This window comes from Anser brachyrhynchus (assembly GCF_964034855.1).
Source record: "Anser brachyrhynchus genome assembly, chromosome: 3".
Taxonomy (NCBI): Eukaryota; Metazoa; Chordata; class Aves; order Anseriformes; family Anatidae; genus Anser; species Anser brachyrhynchus.
The window spans coordinates 94,449,059-94,471,333 of NC_137696.1; the positions used below are offsets into that span (position 1 = coordinate 94,449,059).

The 22,275-nt window shown below is 35.3% G+C and overlaps 1 protein-coding gene across 40 annotated transcripts in view; it reads right to left on the bottom strand.

The window, feature by feature from the left end:
* The window catches only part of RIMS1 (regulating synaptic membrane exocytosis 1), a 318,659-nt gene that overhangs the window by 131,061 nt on the left and 165,323 nt on the right, over positions 1 to 22,275 (bottom strand). For 34 of the 40 annotated variants that reach the window (XM_080587725.1, XM_080587724.1, XM_080587702.1 and 31 more), the window contains 5 exons: positions 14,494 to 14,561; positions 13,647 to 13,757; positions 11,424 to 11,523; positions 6,901 to 7,024; positions 7 to 53 (listed from right to left, as the gene is read on the bottom strand). In XM_080587725.1, coding sequence (XP_080443851.1) covers positions 7 to 53; positions 6,901 to 7,024; positions 11,424 to 11,523; positions 13,647 to 13,757; positions 14,494 to 14,561 — 450 coding nt within the window. Of the gene's footprint in view, positions 1 to 6; positions 54 to 458; positions 516 to 6,900; positions 7,025 to 11,423; positions 11,524 to 13,646; positions 13,758 to 14,493; positions 14,562 to 18,879; positions 19,318 to 22,275 lie in introns of those variants that run through there. The other 6 variants (XM_080587685.1, XM_080587728.1, XM_080587692.1 and 3 more) reach the window with 2 other exon arrangements.

A 22,275-nucleotide genomic window follows, 5' to 3' on the forward strand; every position in this document is an offset into this window, starting at 1 on the left:
ACTCACTGGACTCTAACGGGGGATGAGAACTCTCAGGAATCCGTGGAATATCACTAAAACATGAACATACACAAAGTAATTAGGAACAAGGGAGAGGATCTTCTGCTATAACACATATGTTTCTAGGACACTTTTTTAGAAATACAGTTCTCTTTTGTGTTCTACTGGATTATGCGGAAAGACAGAGGAAGTGTTTAAATACAGTTCACTATTTTCCACTAGGACTCATGAAAACCTTAACATTGCAAACTCCTCCTTCCTTCAAAGTGAGGAGCTACAGATGTAACAAGATGAGCACTACAATGATAATATTGTGGATGGCTTCCACAATATTTTTATAATAAAAACAACAAATCTAGAGAGGTTTCACGAACAGAAGGGTGGTCAAAGTAGAGCTACTGACACTAAACTATTCTTTGGAGGAAAAACAAAAGAAAAAAAAAGACAGATTAACTCACTAGTAATTTTTATATAAACGCCTCAAGGAGTTCATGGAATGAAACTGATGAAAATGTCTTATAATAATAAAAAGAAAAAGCAAACAACATTAGCAATGTTAAACAAACAGAAGAATAATACATTTCTTGAAAGCATATTACAAATGTGTGTGGAATTTTTTCAACATACACACACCCAACAAATACATATGCATAAACAAAATCAAACTGGTTAAGTCCACAAACATCTACAGAAATTTTAACAGCAACACAATTACACTTCCATCAAATTCTGGGTGATGATAGCTCCTTGTTCTGTCCTGTTCCAAGCAATCATAGAAAATACATTGCAAAAGCAAGAAATGATTGTTATTGTACAAATGTTAGCAAAACAGAGCAGAAAAATGAAAACAAAGTTCAAGTGGATTACTTGAAAATATTTCTACAAAAAAAAAACAATACAAAATTTAAACTACAGTAATATTTCTGAAGAACATGTAAAGATTTTAAGTCTAAAGCTGGGCATTTTTAAAGGCATTCAGGCATTCTTCGGTTCAGTGAAACATCACCATACCAACTTGGAAGTCAATAAAACTAAGACTCCTAGATCATATAAATGCTACTTATGAAAAAGAAACAGACACTTAAGTCAGAAGAGGAAGGTAAAAATGTCCAATCAACTGGTCTTCAACTTATTTTTCATGTTCTGCATTTTAAATTTCTGTTGCACACAACTTAACAAAGGCTATTTCAGCTCCCAGTTAACATTTTGCTTTAGCTTGCATCTCACATCACTAACAAAGACACTCTTCTCTTTCCCTTGTCTTTGTAAGTAAGGAGTACTGTGGTTTCCTCAAACTCATGGAAATACAACTGCATTATTTGTTCTTGACATGGCATAGTACTACCTCACAAACAAGCACATGACATGTTGTGCAGAACTGTTGTGCAGACTTCTTAGCGTATTCAAACTGATTTTTCTGTTCAATATGGCATTAGGTTTTTTCTTGTGCTAGAATAAGAACAATCTCTTCTGCAGTATAGCACTGCTTGTAATAACATCACATTTAGGATATTTAGATGAGGGCTCATACGTGCAAGGAATGTTTCTAAACAGAAAGTGCATCCTACACACCTGGGTGGGTGAAGAAAGACATCTAAATGCATTTTATTTCCATTTTTCTTCTGTATTGTCCACAATACATTAGGGGGAAAAAAAGCTACAGATAAGCCCCAAATACTAATTACATATATAAGCACTTAAGAATTTATTTACATTTACAGTAAAGCACTTTCACACTATAAGACTAACACAGAGGACACTAATCATGAATCAGCATGAGAATCAGATCCACACAATTCAGGAAAAAACAGCTACTAGAATGAAGATGCTACACCACTATAAAAAAAAAAAAAAAAAGAAAAGAAAAAAGAAAAAGAAGAAAAAAACAGTCAATAGTATTTCCCTCACATAGAGACGGCTATACTGAAGCCCTCACCAGGTAAAGGTAAGTGACAAAAATAATCAAATTTTTTCTAAAACTTTACTCAGCAGACAGGAAAAAAAATGAAAGTGCAATGTTTTAATGTATTTTTCTGAACTCCTTATAATTTTTATGACAAACTCACAGAACAGTGGAAACTAGAACATAAATTTCAACCCCAGACTAAATGCATTGTTTGTGACTGAAATGTTATTTGACCATTTTCCCACCCACCCTATTCACTTTTCATGCCCACATTAAAGCTCATTGACTCAGGAAATCACTAAACTAGTACAAGAGACAGCTTTTGTAATTTTTCTTTTAAGTAATTATTGCTAGGAAAGATTCATTTCCTTAAAAGGATGTCAAATATATTTATCTTGTTTAAAGATAGCTACACATAGAATTACAAGACATAAAAAGCAAATAAGTAGAGTATGCAATATAGATCACCAAACTAGTGGCAGTGTATTCTAACAAGGTTTGTAACAGTTCTGCTTTCTCCTAATGACTTCAAAATGTATATGAAATAACTCAAAACTGTGCTTCTATCCATATGTGAACTTCTTACAAATTCAATAATCCAGTTTTCATAATCATTTCTTAAATATTACATATTTCTTAAATACTATAGTAGTTATTCTATATTGTGCCTGGTGTATTCAAGTCAATCAAATGCATTAAAGGTATTTTACTTTTGAATGTTATCATTTTAATTAAAGAAAATTCTGAAGAGAAACTATAATCCAAAGCATATTAAGTAACCAAATCAGTCTTATCTAGCCTACTTTTATTTTTGGATTGCAGCAAATCTCATAATTTAAAATATCCAAAGCTGGACTACTCAAAGCAAATGGTAAAAAAAAAAAAAAAAGTAAGAAGTAGCACAATCACTTCTTTAAAATCAGAACAGAATTTTAATTCTCTAACAGAGCAATGCAGACGTCAGAAAAGTTATGTCAGAAACATTCTGGTAAAGAGCTGCTGACCTCAAATTTCATCTTTTTATCTTTACCTTGAAACACAAAGATTTTTGTAGTCTTATGTGATGTTATATATGAATATCTTGTATCTGATCCTTCCACACCTCTATGAATACCTAAATCAAATCCAACTTAGGTTAAGATTGCTGCCTGCAAATCTATGGTTTGTGAGGATCACTGTTTTGCAATACACTGGCACAGATTTAATTTCTCTGAGGACTATAGTCAACAGCTTAATCTCTTAAAATGAACCAAATTCAAAGGCGGTTGTAGCCCACACTTCCTTAGGTTGCTCACCTCCTATAACCTACAAAGTTTACTGAGTACCTGTTTCTGATGTTCATCCTCCAATTTCCAAAACTGCTCCTTCCCGTCAGAACCTGTATGTCAATCTGCAGTTTGCACTAGTTATATTACTTGAGCAACTGTCTGACATTTAGCATTGCCTGGCTTGTTATTGAGATTCAACCTCCTTGCAAGGACCTAGAGCCCAAGCACAGAGCAGTTGAATCACACTGGAGAAACAACACTTTTGGCAATATTATCTGTGGAAATCCAAGCAAATATAAATACCACCTGATAAGGAAAACACAGACAAATCAAAAAAAAAAAAAAAAAACTTTTACCTGCACTATGCCATATGAGCTCACTGGAACACACAAGAGACAGCGAGTTAGCTACCATGCCAAGCTTCTTCCCCAAACAGCGTACAGCCAGAGGGTTTTCTATGCTACCTTATGTTAATAGCCTCTCACATTGTATGCATATTTATAGGTCATTTTCCCCCTCGTTTTTAGATGCCCAACCCATTAATTCTACTTTTTATAGGTTTCTTACCTACCCTGTGTTTGCAATCATCAGCATTAATGTCAATTAGTTTCTATGGAGTTTTTACGGTACTATTGCGGTTGTACTGTTTATTGTTGTTATGCCTTCATCTGCTAATTGTGTTACATTTTTCACATTTTTCTCTAATAAACATCCTACAATTATCCATTACTCAAAATTACATTTGCTGATAGACACAGAAATCCAAATTTACAAGCCTGAGCAAATTGTTTAGACATCAATTTTGTAACTTGCAGCTGTCTAATTTGTGGCCTCACAGTCCTCCTATTATTCACTCAAGCCAAACCGTGTCAAATTTGGGCTTTTTAGACCTAATATGCTAGGACTTTTTAAAAAGAGACCATTAAATGTGCTGGTACATTACTTGCATTATTAATACTGAAAGATGAAAACACTTAAATTATGCAGACAAAATATCATTTTTCAGGTCTTTCGGGAACCTATTCCCTCACAGGAATTTTAGGTGTAATGGATTACCACTTAATGCCTTATCAAGCATCTAGTTTTCCAGTCAGCACCTAAGTAGACACAAAACTTTGCTATACTACATTTGTTGGATTCAGTAAAATTCACTATCATGAATTTGAAATGACCATATAGTTTGGATAACAAGACAAGAAGAAGCTAGGAGGAGAAAAAAAAAGTAATCTGCTGTCCAAAGCAAGCCATTTCCCATCATACAACACAATCCACATAGATTATAACCAAAAAAAAAAACAAACAAGAAAGTCATGTGGAGTACTTTTTTTTGTTGTTAACTAACATCAGGATTTTCTTTGTTGTAAAACAATTTTTTTTTGTTATTCTTTTTAGATGAGAGATGGGTAAATCCCAATCTGATATAAAACAACACAACTTTATCTCATTACTACTGGAGAAAGGAGTTATCTTTAAATTTCAAATCTGCTTGCTCTAGCCCCTTTGAGATATTTATTTGCTCTTCCCAGAAAAAAAAAAAAAAATCCAGTCAGGACACAGGTCTACAAGGACAGCGTTATTATAGCATGTAAACACCTCCATGCCAAGTCTCCATTTGTCTCAAAATAAAGGTGTAGTCTAACGTGCTCTGTTTTTGCTTATGTCCAGAAAGAAACATGTATGGGTCATCTAAAGCAAAACATTACATTTTATCAGTCCTATGTCCAGGTGCGCTTTTTTAGTGTAAAATTCACTGCTCAAATTTAGAAGCTGTCTTTGTTTTTGAATGCCCTTCATATTCTGTGTCTCAGTCAGTACAACAGTTGTGGTATTTTCTCTGGATTTTTCTTCAAGAGTACATTACTGGAATATGTTCATTTTTTACATCATTTTTTTTAAGCTATTATATTTATAGAATTCATAAGTCGTTTTAAATAATCAAGTTACCTTCAAAGTCTAAAGATACATGACATTTGCAAATATACTGATATCTAAAGCTCACTGTTTAAAATGTCATTGTAGCACTTTCTTTTTATATCAGTTGTACAAATAACTTTTCAGGTTTTCATTCAATTGAAAGTTCAAGTCAGGTCCAATAATCAACATACTTATTTTCTGCTGATTTAAACATAAAAAACAGACTTCCAAAAATCTCCTTATGGCATTTTATTTTTAATTACGATGATGATGGACTGAATTTGAAGTTTTCAGTCAGGAATATCTCCTATCTGTGACTAAAGAATGTAAAATAAGGTTTCTACTCCCCCACAATCTCCATCTGGATGTTAATTTTAGCCCTAAACAACCACTTTTATTGCATCAAGCTCTCATTTTCCATTAAAAGGTCAAACTCACAACTGAAATTAGCAACAAATGTTAATTTCATTTAAGTACTTTTAATAGCAATTGTCGTTAAAAAGGAAGAGCTCATTTGAAAAATATAGCTACACTTGCAAGTATATACAAAACCAAACATCAAAAGTTGACGTAAAATAAATGTAAGAGAAGAATGTTTTAGTCAGAAAGAAAAAGAATCGTGCTTTCTGTTTCTCAAACTAAGAACTTATCATATTGAGACACAAAAATTATAATTTGGATGAAATCTAGCACACTCAAAATGAAATAATTATGTGTTCATAACGAGGAATCAGTTTACCATCTAACTACAGGATACTTGTATTTAGAGACATACAGTGAGTGCACATGACCTCTGGGGAGGTGACAAACTACAGATAGATTTGAACCTTTCAAAGTTTTTTTTTTTTTAAACTAGCCAAGAGTTACTTTTTATCATTAACCATGTCACACATTTCTGCAATCTAAGTTTGAATTTACATTATGTGATTCATATTCAGTCCTGTAACATCGCTCAAAACAGTCCCAATGTTCACGGATGAGTGCAGAATAAGCAATTGTGCAAATCAGTTGTGACAAATACAGGGCCAACCCCACTCATTTCACCAATTCAAACAGATTTTATGATCCTTGCAATGCTTACTTCATAAATCAAGAATATAAGAATTGTTATCACTAACCCCCAAACCTGGATTTATAACAAATAAATGTTCTAAATATAAAAAATTAATGCTAATTTTTGAAAAAATAAATTACATTCATTAATGTGAAGGCTTTTTTGTTTCTGCTTTTGATTCTGATAATTTAAAACTAAATAGTCATTTCAATTAAAATGGTTTTGTTTTCCTTTTTAAAGAAAGGCTGTTTAAAATCCTACTAGCACTGACATATTTCAGATCTTGCAATGTTCAATGTTTGCTCATGTTTCCTTCTGCTCCTGAATATGTGTGTAAGTTATTTTGATGTAATGAATCTAAGAGCCTGACAAACAGATTTTACTCACATGCAAGATCAACACACAGTGTCCAGAAAGAAGCCTTCTTTAATTCATCATAAACATAAATACTAACTCTTCCTTTGCCATTTGGCAAAAACCTTGTTATTACTTTGACCATAAAACAAAAGAAAACAAAAACAAACAAACAAAAAAACTCTACACATTTATATTGATATATTTTTTATATCATTGTACAGATCCAAGGTTGTTATAGGCAATGAAAAATGGAATGTACAGGTTTTCAATAATAGAAAGTGAATCATATTGCATTGTTAAGAGATAAAAGAGATAAAAATAATGAACTCACAAATAGTCCCTTTAAAAGTCCCATTAGTAGAAATAATAACTGTGATTAAGAAGCAAGTCTTTAGCCTTACCCAATAGGCCTTGAAACAATAATTTCAACTTGAGGTTCTGACTTTGATTCTAAAATAATGTTGTAAACTTCTTCATTTGTAGCTCCAGGCAAGGGTTTACCATTCCATTCTAGAACTTCATCCCCTTGAATTTAAAGATAATTTTATTTAATTTCAATATTATTTTGCAAACAAGCACAAAACATTTATGAAAACTATATAGCTAAGTTACATTGCTCAAAATGAATTTTAAAACTGTGCTGAAAATCAAAAATGGTTTTTGAGACACTATCAAGGCTCCTTTCACAATTTGTACACAAAACCATATTAAGGAAACCACTTGTACAAACTTATTATGTACTTCAGAGATAATACAGCACCTGTTACTGTGCTATGAAATTAAAGAGTCTCTTTAAAAGACCTTTTATTAGCTAGCAGTAATAAACTTTGAAAATAAACAATAAAAGGGTTAATCTTCAAAACCTGAAAAATATAAACATCTAATGTTAAACTTCTAAAAATCATGGTTTTTCATTACAATTTATATGTATACTGTGCATTTTGATTTCTCAATGAAAAGGAGAGTCTTCACTGTCTGTATCCAATGAACCAAGAATAAAAGCAGGGAATGAGTCACTACCTTCTGAGGATGTTAGAGGGGGGAAAGAAAACAAAGACGATGTGAAAGTCATTTAGATGACTTTTCAGCTTGCCATTTCCAGAATTTTGATAGTATGTACGTTGCATTGCACTTTGACATTACTATAAAAAGATAATAGTCTTTAATTATAATTTCTAAAGAAAGATAAACAACTAAACTGAAGGAACCATAAGGTAAAGTTTACACTCTCATATCCCATCCTATGCAGCAGTCAGAACCCTGCAACCATTATCTGATGCCACAAATAAATTTATTTTCTTTATTGACAACGATTTTGTGTTTGTCAGTCAGTAACAATCCTTCAGCTGCTGGCTTTGCTCCTGTCTGAGATCTAGGTCAAATGGTAAACTTGTGCTTGTTAATAAACCAAGTAAAACTATCCTAACTGAACTCCTAACTACCAAAACACAGAGCTACAACTTCTGTTTATGTTCAATGATTGTCATTCTGTTTTCCTAAACAGCCCCTGTTTTGGTATTTTTGGTATTTTAAGAAAGGACTCCACAAAAGATCTCACTAGCTTTCAAAGCATTTTGTCATTCTTTAAAACTTAAGGGCTTCCTAATGAAAGACTTAATCAATGCTTGCTGAGATAAGTTTAATTTTCTACTACGTTGCTTAGCTGAAACTGATTTAAATACTTTGTATATTCATTACATAATCTTGCCTAGGGGGGAATGTAAGTAAATATATAAGAATAGATTTACTAGGAATTTAAAAAAAATAAAATCCATATAACTCCATAAAACCACAGTCAATTTCTTCTGAAATTCTGATTGTATTCACAGAATCACAGAATCGTCTAGGTTGGAAGAGACCTCCAAAATCATCTAGTCCAACCTCAGCCCTAACACTAACAACTCCGGGAAACGGTGTCAAAAGCCTTACTGAAGTCAAGGTAGACCACATCCACAGTCTTTCCCTCATCCACCAAGCGTGTCACTTGGTCATAGAAGGAGATCAGGTTCATCAAGCAGGACCTGCCTTTCATAAACCCATGCTGACTGGGCCTGATCGCCTGCTTGCCCTGCAAGTGCCGCGTGATGACCCTCAAGATAATCTGCTCCATGAGCTTCCCTGGCACTGAGGTCAAGCTAACAGGCCTATAGTTCCCCGGGTCTACCCTCCGGCCCTTCTTGTAGATGGGTGTCACATTTGCTAGCCGCCAGTCGACTGGGACCTCCCCTGATAGCCAGGACTGCCGATAAATAATGGAAAGCGGCTTGTAAACTAAGATGATTTTTTTCCCCAAAAATAAAATCTCATTTCTTCACAGATAATTCGCTTAATTTACAAAAACACCTCAGGCATTCAAAGGAGCAAGGTCTGGCCAGCTTTCCAATAGTTATAACTTAACAGCAAAAACCAACAGAGACAGATAGATTTGCAACACTAAAAATCACATGATTTAAACTTAATTTACACAGCAACCAATTGATCACATTTTGAAGGCATGGAACAAAAAACCACCATGCAGATATTCAAAATTTGGACATAATGCAAAACCCAGCTTGACACAGCCCAAGGCAGCCTGCTCTAGCTGGCCCTCCTCAAGTAGCAGTGTTGGACTAGCCATCTCTAGATCCTGTGTGATCTCCTCTGTGATCCTGTGATCCACTGCTCCAGATTCAGGTGAGACGAGCTCCCTGGTCCTAAGTCCCACTGCAGTAGCTCAGAGTTGCAAGTCAGTCAGTACAGAGGCTGTTAGACTCCTTACACTGTAGATGTTTAGGATAACCAAAATATCTGGACAAAGCTAGCTGACAGAACATACATGACACCTGCACCTTTGTGGAGTCACTTCTGCAAGTATACACCAGGCCTCTAGATACTAATAACAAGCCTCTAGATACTAATGTTAATGCATCCTGCATTCCACCCCCACCTCTTGATGCAGAGATACCAGATTTCCAGAATTATGCTGCACGTCTCTCAATTTTCTTATATTTAATTCTAAAATATACCTCAGATTGGAAGACATTTCTGGAGGTCAGCTAGTTCCAACCCTTGCTCGAAGTAGGAGCAATTTCAAAGGATAGACCAGGCTGCTCAGAGACTTGACCAGCTGAGATTTGAGTATCTCCAAGGAAGCATACCCAACAACTCCTCTGGGCAACCTGTTCCAGGACCTTGCTATTCTCACTAAGAAGAAAAGTTTTCACCATCCAAATATTCTTCGTTCCAATTTGTGTATGTTGCTTCCTGTGTGATCACTGTACACCTCTGAGAACAGTCTGGCTCTTTGTCCTTACTACTTCCCATTAGCCAGGTAAAAAATGGAATTAAACCCTTCCCATCGTCTTCTCTCAGCTTCTTCTTGTACGCCATAGACTTCAGACTCCAACTTCCTCTGCCCAGCCTGGTCCAGTTTGTCAGTCTCCTTCTTGTATAGAGGAGCCAAACTGGACACAATATTCCAGATACAACCTCATAAGCACAGAATAGAGGGCAACAACCTCCACCAGCTGGCTACAGTCCTGCTAATACAGTCCCATACATGCTTGGCATGCTTTGTTGCAAGGACGTATTTCTGACTTTTGTTCCACTGACTGTCCTCCAGCACATCCAGATGCTTTTCTGTCAAGCCGTTTTGTAGCTGGTTTGCCCCTAGTGCTTATTGTTGCATAGGGTTATTCTGTTCCTGATGCCAAACTTCATATTTGTCTTTGGCAAAATTTATGAGGTTTGTGTAATTACTCAGAAATTTATGAACTACACAAATTCTGAAGGCTTTTGAGAAAGGTGAAAAAATGTTTTCCTCGAAGAATGGACTCATCCATGCCTTTTTTGTGTGTGTTCTAGTCCTATACAATAAAATGAATAGAAAACATGGGCAAAACTACGTACTTCTGCTTAGCCAGTCCTCTGAATTTATGTTGACCCTAAAAATATTGTTCAGAGTTTTAAAACAGCTTTGACTTAAAAACTAACCTAGTCCAAACATTAAAAATGAGACATTTCAGCCCAGACACTTCAAGATTAGTGAAGTGAATGTAATTTTCTATAATTATAATCTGCAGTTAAAATCTATAAACAATTTTAATAAGTAGTGCTATCAACACCCGATTTATCAACTTGAAAAAATAAGTAACAAATGCCAAGACATTTCTACTTCCTTATTACTATTTGCTTCATGCAATTATCCTAAATTCAAAAAAGTTTTCATCAGAGTTTTTGGATTCCTAAGAAGGTGTTGTATAGAATTTTGTTTGCTAAGGAAGCACTTGGAAAGCATTTGTTTAGGACTGTGATAAAATATAAACCACTAAAAAGTAATTTAGAAAACTGACTGCCATGCATAGTTCTTGCTTCATTTAGAAATAAAGCTTGAAAAGTGTCAACAGTGCAGCCACTTATTTGCAAGTGCACTATATAAATCTCATATACACTAGATACTTTAGGATCATTTTCTTGGGCTCTTTCCCATTTTTACTTGTAACAATTCATACTGAAAGAAGTACTAATAGTGTCTATTGTGTACACAATGTATCACCCTTCAGGTGACAATGTAGTGTGAGTAAAATAACTGTAGTGAGTTTTGTTTGACACAATGAATTAGTTTTATAGTATGCTTATGTTGCTTCTATAGAGTGCAACAAGCAGCTCCCGAGATACCAAGCAAAAATGCACCAGTGACATTCAAGCCTGACACTTCAGCACTGATAGGAGTGTCTTGTATTTTGTTCACATATTCAAGCCATTGGAGTTAATAATAAATGAGAAATGTAGGCAACTGTAGCATTCCATAGTAACAAAGAAGTATTTTTTTATATTTACAAAATATTAGCATATCACATGAGTGATGTTAACATGAATTAGCAGGCACATTACAAGAAGCTATAATTACAAGACAATATATTTTGTATGTAACTGATTGATTTACCTGCTCTGAGATGCCCCACCACATCAGCCAAGCTACCTTTTTTCACTTTGGTAATGAAGGCACCAAGTCGTCCTAATTCTGTCATTTTTCCTCCAACAACCTGGATGATCATATATTTGTGAGTTTTCATGCCGTAAACCAGACATTATATCAAGCATAAATATATAGCCAGATTAGTTTTCACATTACTTTTTTAACAAAACATAAATTGTTCATAGGCAAATCTATTGTCAATTTAGTCTTCACAGAGGCTAAAAGAAAAACTTAGAGATACAAAAAGGCCAGGCTGATTATCTAATGCAGCTTGCTAAGCATCTAAATTTGTTGCAGAAAGAGGATTTCTTAATAAATGATCAAGAAAACATAATTTTTACAAATAGATGTCTGTCTTGTGCCTAACTTTAAATTGGAAGTGAACATCAAACCAAAGGTATTAAAATTTCCAAAATGCCATTAGTGCAACAGTTATATACTTATTTAATACACTACTATGAAACACATGCAAGTAGTTCACAGGAACATTGCTACAGCTAAAAACCTGGCCCTCTCATACAAGTACATGACAGTACAAAAAAGAAACTCCTGGCTTCTATTAAACAGAACAGAATAGAGCATTGAATGGGATTTTGTTTTAAAGCAGATATGATACACAGATGGTTAAAAATAGGGGAAAAAAAGGTGCGCTCAGAAGATTAATATAAAATATAAAACAAACAAACAAACAAAAAGTAGCCTTGCTGACTAACTATCCTCTCTACCTATCTCACTCTCTTAAGTCAGTTCTTTTTATATAATATCCTGGGCCAAGATTTATGGAACAGTGGGGCAGTGGTTCATTGGGTATTATTTCTTCATGTTGCCATCATGTTTACTAATTTAAAACTAATTTTAATTAAAAAATAAATACAGTTTTAATACAGATCCATACACAAGCAGATCCAAAAGCCTACCTGCCAACAAGGTTGTCACAAGAGGATTTGCTACATTTATCAGTGTGTTACCTAGAGCTGTGTTCATATCATACAAAACTGAGACTCAAAAAATCAGAAAGAAGCTCTCCAATCTATGTTTCCTACTGGGGTTTAATTTTTTTTCTAAGATATTAAAAAAAAACAGTATTGTTGCTTCCAGCAAAAAAATCAGCCTTGTGCTGCAGACTACAAGACATTTAGATGAGATGTTCTGATATTCTGTATTCCCACCCTACACTACTTCACCTTGAGGTGCGTAAGTGGAGTGTGCTCTTACCCAGGACATGCCATTACAAAGTTCACAGGGGTCTCTCCTGACATAACTCCCACCATGATGAGCAGAACCAACAACCCACACTACATGTAAGGGCTTGAATTACCAGACAACTATATGCAAGGAGGTTGACTTCAGTGTCACTGCCCTTTGAAGCTGACTTAGTCCTAAGTGGATGGGAATGTTTCACATTTTCTATTGTTTCTCTTGCTCTCAGTGGGAAGAGGAAGAAATCAAAATTAATTTTCTCAGTTCTTTTTGGAGCTCCACATAGTTAAAACATACATGAATTGGCACACTGTACTCTTCAGCAGTCTCTAGAACTATTCCTTTTAAGTGTCATGACAATTTAGGGATGATAACCTAGATGTCCACTACAAAACGAGCAATTTAGGAATTTAAATGAATTGGACCATGTCTCCCATAATGTCTTAATTTACAGGCACTGAATTAACTGGAATTACCTTTAATACAATCTCTGCTATGCTTTATTTTTCTTTTTTTTTGTGTGTGTGTAAATATTTAATGTCATTGTACACAATTTCTGTTTCCGAATAGCTGTGTGGATTTTGAACACTGACTTTGTAAACATTTGCGTCCGGATGACATTTATTTATGTGGACTATGAGACGCGTTTCTTGGCTGAAATGCAAGCAGTAGAGCCAGAAAAGGCAGAACTCCTTTAATGCATTTAAATGTACAGTATATGTCTTGCAGACAGGAAGCTGAATAAACATAAATTTTTAATCAAAATGGTTCGGTCCTTGGTCATGGATGAGTGGAAGACATGCACAGAAGGATTAAACATATTTACATTCATAATTTATATAGATAACTTCCAAAACTTACTAAAAGTGAGGAATACATTTTTGTCAAATGACCATACACTTGGAGAGTCCTCTGATTTATGTTAGGCTTCTACATAATCAGGTCAGTGGAAATTTCATTCGTTTACCACATGAACCATGTAATACTTACTTTTAGCCCCAGTAATGCACCTGATTCTTTTGGCATGGTTGTTCTCTTGTTAAGAATAACACGCCCAATTAAGCGATCTCCCTCCTTAGAAGGCTGCCACGTTACTGGATGCTATTGAAAAGACAAGCAGTGGAAAGAAAAACGTTTTCCTGTATTCAGATGCATACCTATAAACTTGTAAAATTTCTGAATCATTACATCATAGATATTGTAACAGAACTTTCTAGTATCGTATCACGTCTGTAGGGCTCTGGCTTCATTAAATATTTATGCCTGCTGTAAAAAAATCTCAGCACTAAGCCTGCAGGTAGATTTCTAATAGAATTAAAAGTTTAATACAATTAAACATTTAAAACACAACCTAATTAATAAAATTAAACATTAACTTTTAATTCCAGGACATTGAAAATTGTATTTATAAATTATGTTCTTCAGAATAGCATATGTTATAGAGCTCTGTCATATAGGTTCATTATATAATAAAAGCCAAATGATCCTTTCCCATTCCAATTCAGCAGAAAAGAAAAAAAAATCTACTAATCTCTCCTGGAGCAATATTACATCCACAGCTTCTTTTCTGGTGTGAAACTGATATGACAAAATCTAGTATCAGGTCTATAAAAGAATTAAATTCATATTAAAATTCAGGTAACTTTACTAGTATAGATTTTGATTAAAATATCCTCTGATTTTGATTTCCATGATCCACTAAGCCAAAATTTCATATAAATTATACAGACCTTTTTTTGTAACAAAATTTCTATAGCGAACTGAAATTATCAGCAAACGTTTTAATTCATGAAGCTTTTTTTCCCTATTCTTCCCTATTTTTTTCCCTATTTCTTACCGAACTAATAGGGGATGTCTCCCTGCTGTGCCACGTGGCAGGATCCAGCCAGTAATAATCCAAGTCACCTGGAAGAATATGAATAGAAAGAAATGTGTAATCTCTCAAACAGAGAAAGACATGTGTGTGACTAGTTCCACATGCATGAATTTTAATAGCTTGCAATGGCTTGATGAAGCTAATAAAAACCTGTATTATGATTTAAATCAACTTAAGCATATCAATTTGAAAACAATATAGACTAATAATATAAAAATGAAAATACATAACAATACAATTGTTTGGACCTCTTGTTTTTCACACTTCATGATTAGCTGTACACTCCAGCTGTTTTTCACTTTGCCCAGTTGTCTTCCAAGAAGGGACCCCAAAGCACTGCATTCACAGCCCTCCTCCTCCCACATCTCCATAATAAACACAAAGAACCACAGCTAATGATGACACTAGAGTGAATACTCCACAAAATGGGAACTTGGCTACAGTTAAGGACAGGACAGTAAACCACACTGAAGAATCTGCAAAGCAGTTAATCAGTACAACCGGTACAGACAGAGGGGCCCAGGAGCTGAAGAAGGGTAATACGGCACAGCTTACCAGGCACAACAGCCACACAAAAAGAGCAAATAGTGTCAACAGCAACTATGAACTCACAATCTTTCCTTTTGCTTGTGACAAACATAGAGTACGCACATCAAGAATAAAACCCTGGATTATGGTGGTCTGGTAGCCATAAGCTCATCAGGCTAAGTAGGGGAACCATGGTCTGGGTTTGGGAGAAAAGGCAGCAAACACAAAGGCGAATAGATAAGAACTGATGGAAAGCTAAGGAAACCACAGTTTGACTTAACATAATATGGCAGTGGAAGGTTGAGTTGGTAGCAAAAAATGACCAACTCTACTGGCTGTTGTCTGTGGTAGAGGACTGATGTAACTGCACTCCAAGACAGAAGATGAAGAGGTAGGAATTGCAAGAGGAAGATCATTCAATGCAGCAGTGCAATTCAGAGTTTTCTTTACAAAGAGAAAGGGTGCAGATGGTATTAGGAAGGACACTGGAGAATGATTCTGGCTAGAACGCATCCAACTGAATAGGAACAAATCCGAAGCATTTCTGTCCTGGTGCTAATTTTAAACAGAATATACCTGTGAGCTCTGAACCTTGGCATTATTTCATCCCTTTGGATGCACTGTATTAACAAAATACAGTAGTGTCATTAAGATTGAAAATGACACTTTTCAGTTCAATAATGGTGGTATATAAAAGCTCGATCTGAAATAATCCAAGAGATATTTTTGATATATTTTTTTTTTATCTGAGGAAAGAAACAGTGAACAATTCTGTCACTTAGCTTACAGCATCTTTAAAAAATAAACAAACAAAACCCCACCTAATCAAAATTTAAATTTTCACTTCAGAGGCCAGTTTCAGTGCCTGAATGAGATTCAGTCACTTCTGAGGTTTATATCCACACCTGCACTTTGAGCATTTTCCAGCTTCACTCTGGGAGAGAAGAACCTTGATCATTTGAAATATGTTAATGAAACAGTTTAATAACATTGCTTTTTGAATTCACTACTGAGGGATTTTTTGTTTGTTTGTTTATTTGTTTTTTCCAGGTCTAAATTATTATGCCCCATAGTTAGGCTTTGTTATGGAACAATTCTTCATATGATTTTCTATCAACATTCCTACAAACTCTTCAAAAGCCACTGGGTAAAAATACTACTTTCATTAAGATCAGTGACTTATTGCAGATATGGTCTTTTTCTACACTCTGTGTCATCAGAAAATATACATTTATTACATACACTTTAGGAAATACATCTTCACTATCACATTTTAGGAAATGCATCTCTGTAATAATACTGTTAGATCACTGCTTTTACTAGCACACAGGAATCCAACGGATGTACGAACAAAGCAGGCTTCTAGCAAGAAAAAATGAGCATTTACACAGAGGTTTTATTATTGTTCTGTTTTTTCTACAAATACTTGGATGTTAATTATGAAATATGCTCTATCACCATTTATAAAACATAGTATCTTTGATAGCTGATCATCTACATGATCATACTCAAACTATTTTTAAAGAGCTTATTATTATCATATGCATAACCACACAAGGCAGTTTGCGGTCACATTAGCTACTGCTGTTCTGGAATTTTGAGGGCTTAACTTCACATTAAAGATCTTTCAGTTTTATTTTTAGCGCAATTCCTTGCACCTTTAAAAAGAGTTCAAAATCGCAGCAAGAACAACAACAAAATCATGGAACCAGACTGCCATCCTAAGTGTTGGCAGTGAGCTGGGACCAGTGGCACAGACATCTCCAATTTTCAATAATGTACTCAACAGCAACACTAAAAAACAACTTTTCTTCATGAACTGGCCTGCCCCAGCCCAAACGTGTGCCTCCGTGTTTCACAGCTATTTGCTCTGCAATAGAGAAATGCTCAGGCAGGAATAAATGCCATCTCCAGCACACAGAGATGTGTCCTCTAGTGCTCAAAGATGGATTTGTTCTGGTCCCCATTGCTTTCAGTTTCCTTTTCCTGTCTTCCTTCACCAGCTTCAGCTTTTGGGTCCAAGTTTTCCCCCTGCCCATTCTCTTGGTTCTTTCGTGCACCCAGCACCCTTCTTGACAAAGGTCTTGCCGCAGCAAGATCCCCCCCAGACTTCCTCTGTCTTGGCTCCTACATGCTCATCTTCCCTCCTCGCCATTTACCTGCCCTTTTCTGCTCTTCTTCCCCATCCATTTTGTTGCCATCATCAATCATTTGTCCCTTCCTGCTACTGCCTTTGGTGCCCACTCTTCAGGTTGTGTATTTTAACATGCACACCCCCATGCCCCTTGATTCTAAGCTGCCTTCTCCCCACACACAAACCTTTGGCTTTATATCCCTTTCACCCCTCCTATCTGCTTGACACTTTTATAATTTCCAAGAAGCCAATTGCTTCCACCGTGTCCAGCCATGGGCTTGCACGTTTTGCTCTCTGTTCTCAGAAGCTGAAAGTGGGAATTGCCCTGCAAAATAACCTGTACTGAGCTGGAGCACAGCACATGCACTGGGAATGCATCAAAGCAGCTATCAAATCCAAGTTCCTGACTGAAAACATTCAATTTGGCAAATATTTTAAAAGATGCAATAATGGGGGAGAGAAAAGGGAAAAAAATGTCCATGCTCTTGAAAAATGACTGAATTCTTAAATTCCCATTACAACTTAGTATTAAATAGCCCATTGGCATGCGAACTTTTGGCTGAATCTACAACTGTAAAAAGGGTTTTACAACTGAAAGTGTCAGTTAATCTACATTCACATAGAATAGAACATACAAATTAAAATGTAATGGAACAAAATTGCCAAATGTGCTTTAAAAATATTTTATTCCAGCAACAGTTATAGTAGGGTATTAATATCTGCAGTTAAATACCCTACTACAGCTATAGTTTTAAAAATCATTTCTCATCCCTTGTCATTGTTGTTTCTTTTCTTACTGTTTACTTATGCCGTTCTTGCACTGCAATAGCCCAGAAGTGACATTCAGTAACCAAAAACTGGATATTTGTTTAATTACAGAAAATAATTTCACCGAACTAGTATTAGAGATCCAGGAACAGGTAAGTAACAAACAAAACCTTACCATCTGAGAGCACAGTTTCAGATTTTCTCAAAACAAAACAAAACAAAAATAATAATAATAATAAAAAAACTATACACAGAGTACTCCCTCCACTACGAAAAATCACTAGAACTAGTAAAACAAAACAGATGTAAGACGTTATAGAGAAAAAAAAAATCTACTGAGAAAATTATCATTTTAGAGCAACTTGAACTGCTTTTGAACACTTTTTTAAACAATGCTTTACATTTACAGATATGAAAAAACTTAAAAATAACATACAATATGCACAGTACATTATTTCTGTACATTACCAATACATTCATATAAAACATACAAAGACGTATTTTGAAACGAAGCATATGATAAAAAATGCATTTGCAATTATAATTTATGATTTACTTTGGACTAATGGAGTGAAAGAAGTATATATTTATAAAACCCTTTTTCCTGAGGGAGTAATTCAAAATGTTGTATCCTGCCAGCAGTAAAATACTTTTCCTATTAACTGCTCAATTACTGTACTCTTGGACATAAAGGGGTGTAATAATAAATCTACTTAACATGACACAAATGGGTTGAGCTTTTCTTGAGAAGTCTTTTGCAGTCTTCAATCAAATTTCAAAATGAGGAGTAAAACTCTTAGTACATTCCTTTGATTTTATGTCTGCAACACGCATGCTTTCAAAATAAAGGAAAGCAAAATTCAAAACAGCAAAAAACATTTTCCCCACAACATTTCATCTGCAGCGGTACTACTCACATGAGGAGCTGACACTGTAATGCTGTGATTTCAAGTGAAACCTCGCAAAGCTGGTAAGTGTTAGAAATGACAGCCCTGTTTCTGTTGCAAAGCTGAAGCATTGCTTTGCTGAAACAGGCACAAAATATAAGAAAGTCTGTTATCCTGTGTGACCAGCCACGCTGATCTCCAAAGAGCCTTGAATACTAGAGATAAAACACCCTAAGATGCTTCCCCAAATCCAGACTACCTACAGAGAGCAGTGATGTTCAGCAAAGAATGCGCTTCTGGTGCTTTGCTAAAATCCAGAGGCACCAGGTTTGCAGCAGTTACTTAAGACAAGAATCAGACAGTCTATTGATAAGATTCAGTCAGACCACATTAGGCACTTAATTGAGCCTAACGTTCAGCTGCTAATTAATAAAACAGTTCCAGCACGTACCTGCGAAACTCAGACAATTATTTTCAGAGGCTGCATCTATAATTAAAGCACAAACTGGCTTCCAATATAGACAGTCTAGATCTCTCTAACACACACAGCAGCCATCTATGTATTTACCTTTGTGAACTTTCAGGCTCAAATGCAACATGAATTAAAGAGACAATAAAGCTCAAAGATGTGGAATAGTCCGCTAGTTTGTCTTTCACAGTTCCCATGGAACTGGATCACTATTTCATGGAAATGATCAATCGTTTCCCAGTGTAAAACCAACAGAAGCCACATATCAGACCACAGAAAGTTATAACAAATGTAAAGAAGCTCGGAACATCAACTTGACTGCCTTCCTGCTTCACAGCCTGAATTTTCATGAGTTAGAAGACCACTCTACTCACTCCTGATACACATTCAGCACACTGAGATTGCCGTCAAAAACACCTGGCTGCTGTCACAGATGTGATGCATCATATTGGTAAGCCAAGAGGACACTTCTAGCCCAAGGAAAAAAAGAAAAAAAAAAAAGGAAAAAAATCCCACGAGGCTTGTCTTTGTATCACAACAGAAGAGTAATTGACTGAATAAATAATGTATGTTTAAGTCTCTATAGCCAAGGTGCTGACCAACCCTGTAATGAGAGAACACACAAATACTCGGCCTTGACATACAGCCCTCACATCTAAGCGTCAAGCAGACAACTCTGAAGCTACCTACTGCCTATTTATGCAGAAAGCTTCACAAAAATGCTCATTATCTCCTCAAATCAACTGAATTTAGATGCCTACAGATAAGAACTTAAATCCTTGCAGAAGGAGCTCTGTGTTTTACCATTTATGCAGTTCAAAGACAGACCGGCTCATGCAGCGCGTGGGAAGAATTCATCACATGACTGTGAAGTTTAGGTTTTAGTTTGTACAGAAAATATATACTTGCATTGGATATGAGTTCCCTTCTGGCACATGTCATCATCATCTCTCAATGCTGGCATACTCCAAAGATCCAGTAAAAACTAGTACTCCGTAGAAGTGACAATTCAGACATATCATAGTCATATCGGGAGTGCAGATCAGCCACATATGACTGTAACCCCTACAGCTCTCCACTCTAGAGCCAGCCCATCAACACATTATTTAGGCATTGTAACTTAATGGTGAGATGTGAAATTGCTTTTCTGTATCTTCACTAAATTTTTGAGTAACTAAAAACAATTGAAAAAGGATCCATGGAGCTTTACCAAGCACTATGCTTTTAGATCTGAATAACCAACAGCCTCCAAACACTGAAAATAAATGTCCGTGCCTTACTTGTGTGTTTAGAAGATAAGGATATTTTACATTTTTTCCTCACACAGAATGAACACCATTTTATTTTGAAACAAAAAAAAAATCTCTTTTAGAAGTGGCAATTATATTGTGAACACAGTACAGACTGCAGTGCTAATTGCTGTTTACGAACCTGAAACCTGGAAAAAATCTGGCAAGGAAGCACTGAACTAATGAAACAGTATTTTGTTTGTTAAGGATGCCAGTATTAAACTGAACCTAAACTGAAGGAAAAATCCACGTGACTTCTCCCTCAGTAACTATTGCAAAGTTGTTTATTTACAAGAACGGTGAGATCTCTGCATGTCTACAACTATTTTTATTTTTGTGTAAGAGTGATTTGTCAGTGGCTAATTACTGAATATTCTTGCAATATATTCTTGTTATCTGGGTGTACAGTGAATTTTCTGAACATTGACTAAAATATAATACATTTCTTATTCAGATATTCATTTTGCAACATTTTTTTTTTTTTACACATACACCCTTGAGCTCATTGTTGGCTCAAGCAGGTTTCTCAAAAGGTATACTAGCAGAAGACTACCCAACACAATTGTATGTTCATAAGGTAGACCTCCTACCTCAATTACCCCAGTGTTGTTAGAAGTCATTACTAAGGTACCAAAACCAAAGGTTAAAAATCCTGACAACTGAAGCTTACAGCCAAAAATCACAACTTATCCAGTCAAGCAACAAATTGAGGATTAGTGAATGTTTCTAAAACTTTTAATTTGGACACCATAGGGAAGGACATAACTAAGAAGCTTTCCTAAGTTTCCTGAATCTCTAGGGAGTGTGCTTGTGAGCAGCATTGTGTTTAACAACATGATTTAGTTCCTTCAAACACCCACTCAAAGTATCAAGAGTAAAAGCATTATTAAAAATATTTTATTGATAGCAGATAAAGTGTTTAGCACTACCAAGAATTTCAAATCAGTAGGCAGACATTTTAATTGATTTTTGATACTGCAGTACCTAAAGATTCAAGAAAAAAATATTCAGGTCTAGCTCCAAGTCCTGATTTTACTGACTTTGATTACACTCTTTAGTGGTTGCTAATTCTGTAGATGGATAGATGGAAGGAGATCTCCTTTTTGAAATGTAGAGCTTCTTTGAATTCATTTATTATTCCTATTTAATTCCAATTCAATATTGACACTGACTTGTTTTAACTGGATTATTTGAGTTCCTGTTTAGTATAATTAATACTACTCTAGCTTTGGCATGATCTCTAAAGGTAATACTTTCATTTTGGTCTCCTTTGGTATTTTTCCCCTGGCGATCTTAAAAAAGATTCAAATGAATATTTTCTATCTCAATACTTGTTAAAGCCTGATTTATGAAGAAATTATAATTCAAAATCCAAGCTGCAAATAAAGTCTCTTCAAGCTCCAGGATGTTTCACTTACATTGCCAGTAGTCATGAATTTTAACAAGGATAAGCCTATGAGAAAAAAGTAACACTGTGAAGCAGCAGCCTGTGCCTTACAAGTCCCATGAATATGATGAGGTATCAGTGCCCTAGAAGCACCTACTGCAAAAAAGGTAACCAAAAAGGGCTTTGTTCAAAGAGCCTTATCTGAACATTTTCTCCTACTGTGGGGAAGGAAGAAAGGTGTTTTTGCTCAGATACAAAAGATAATACATGCTGACAGAAAC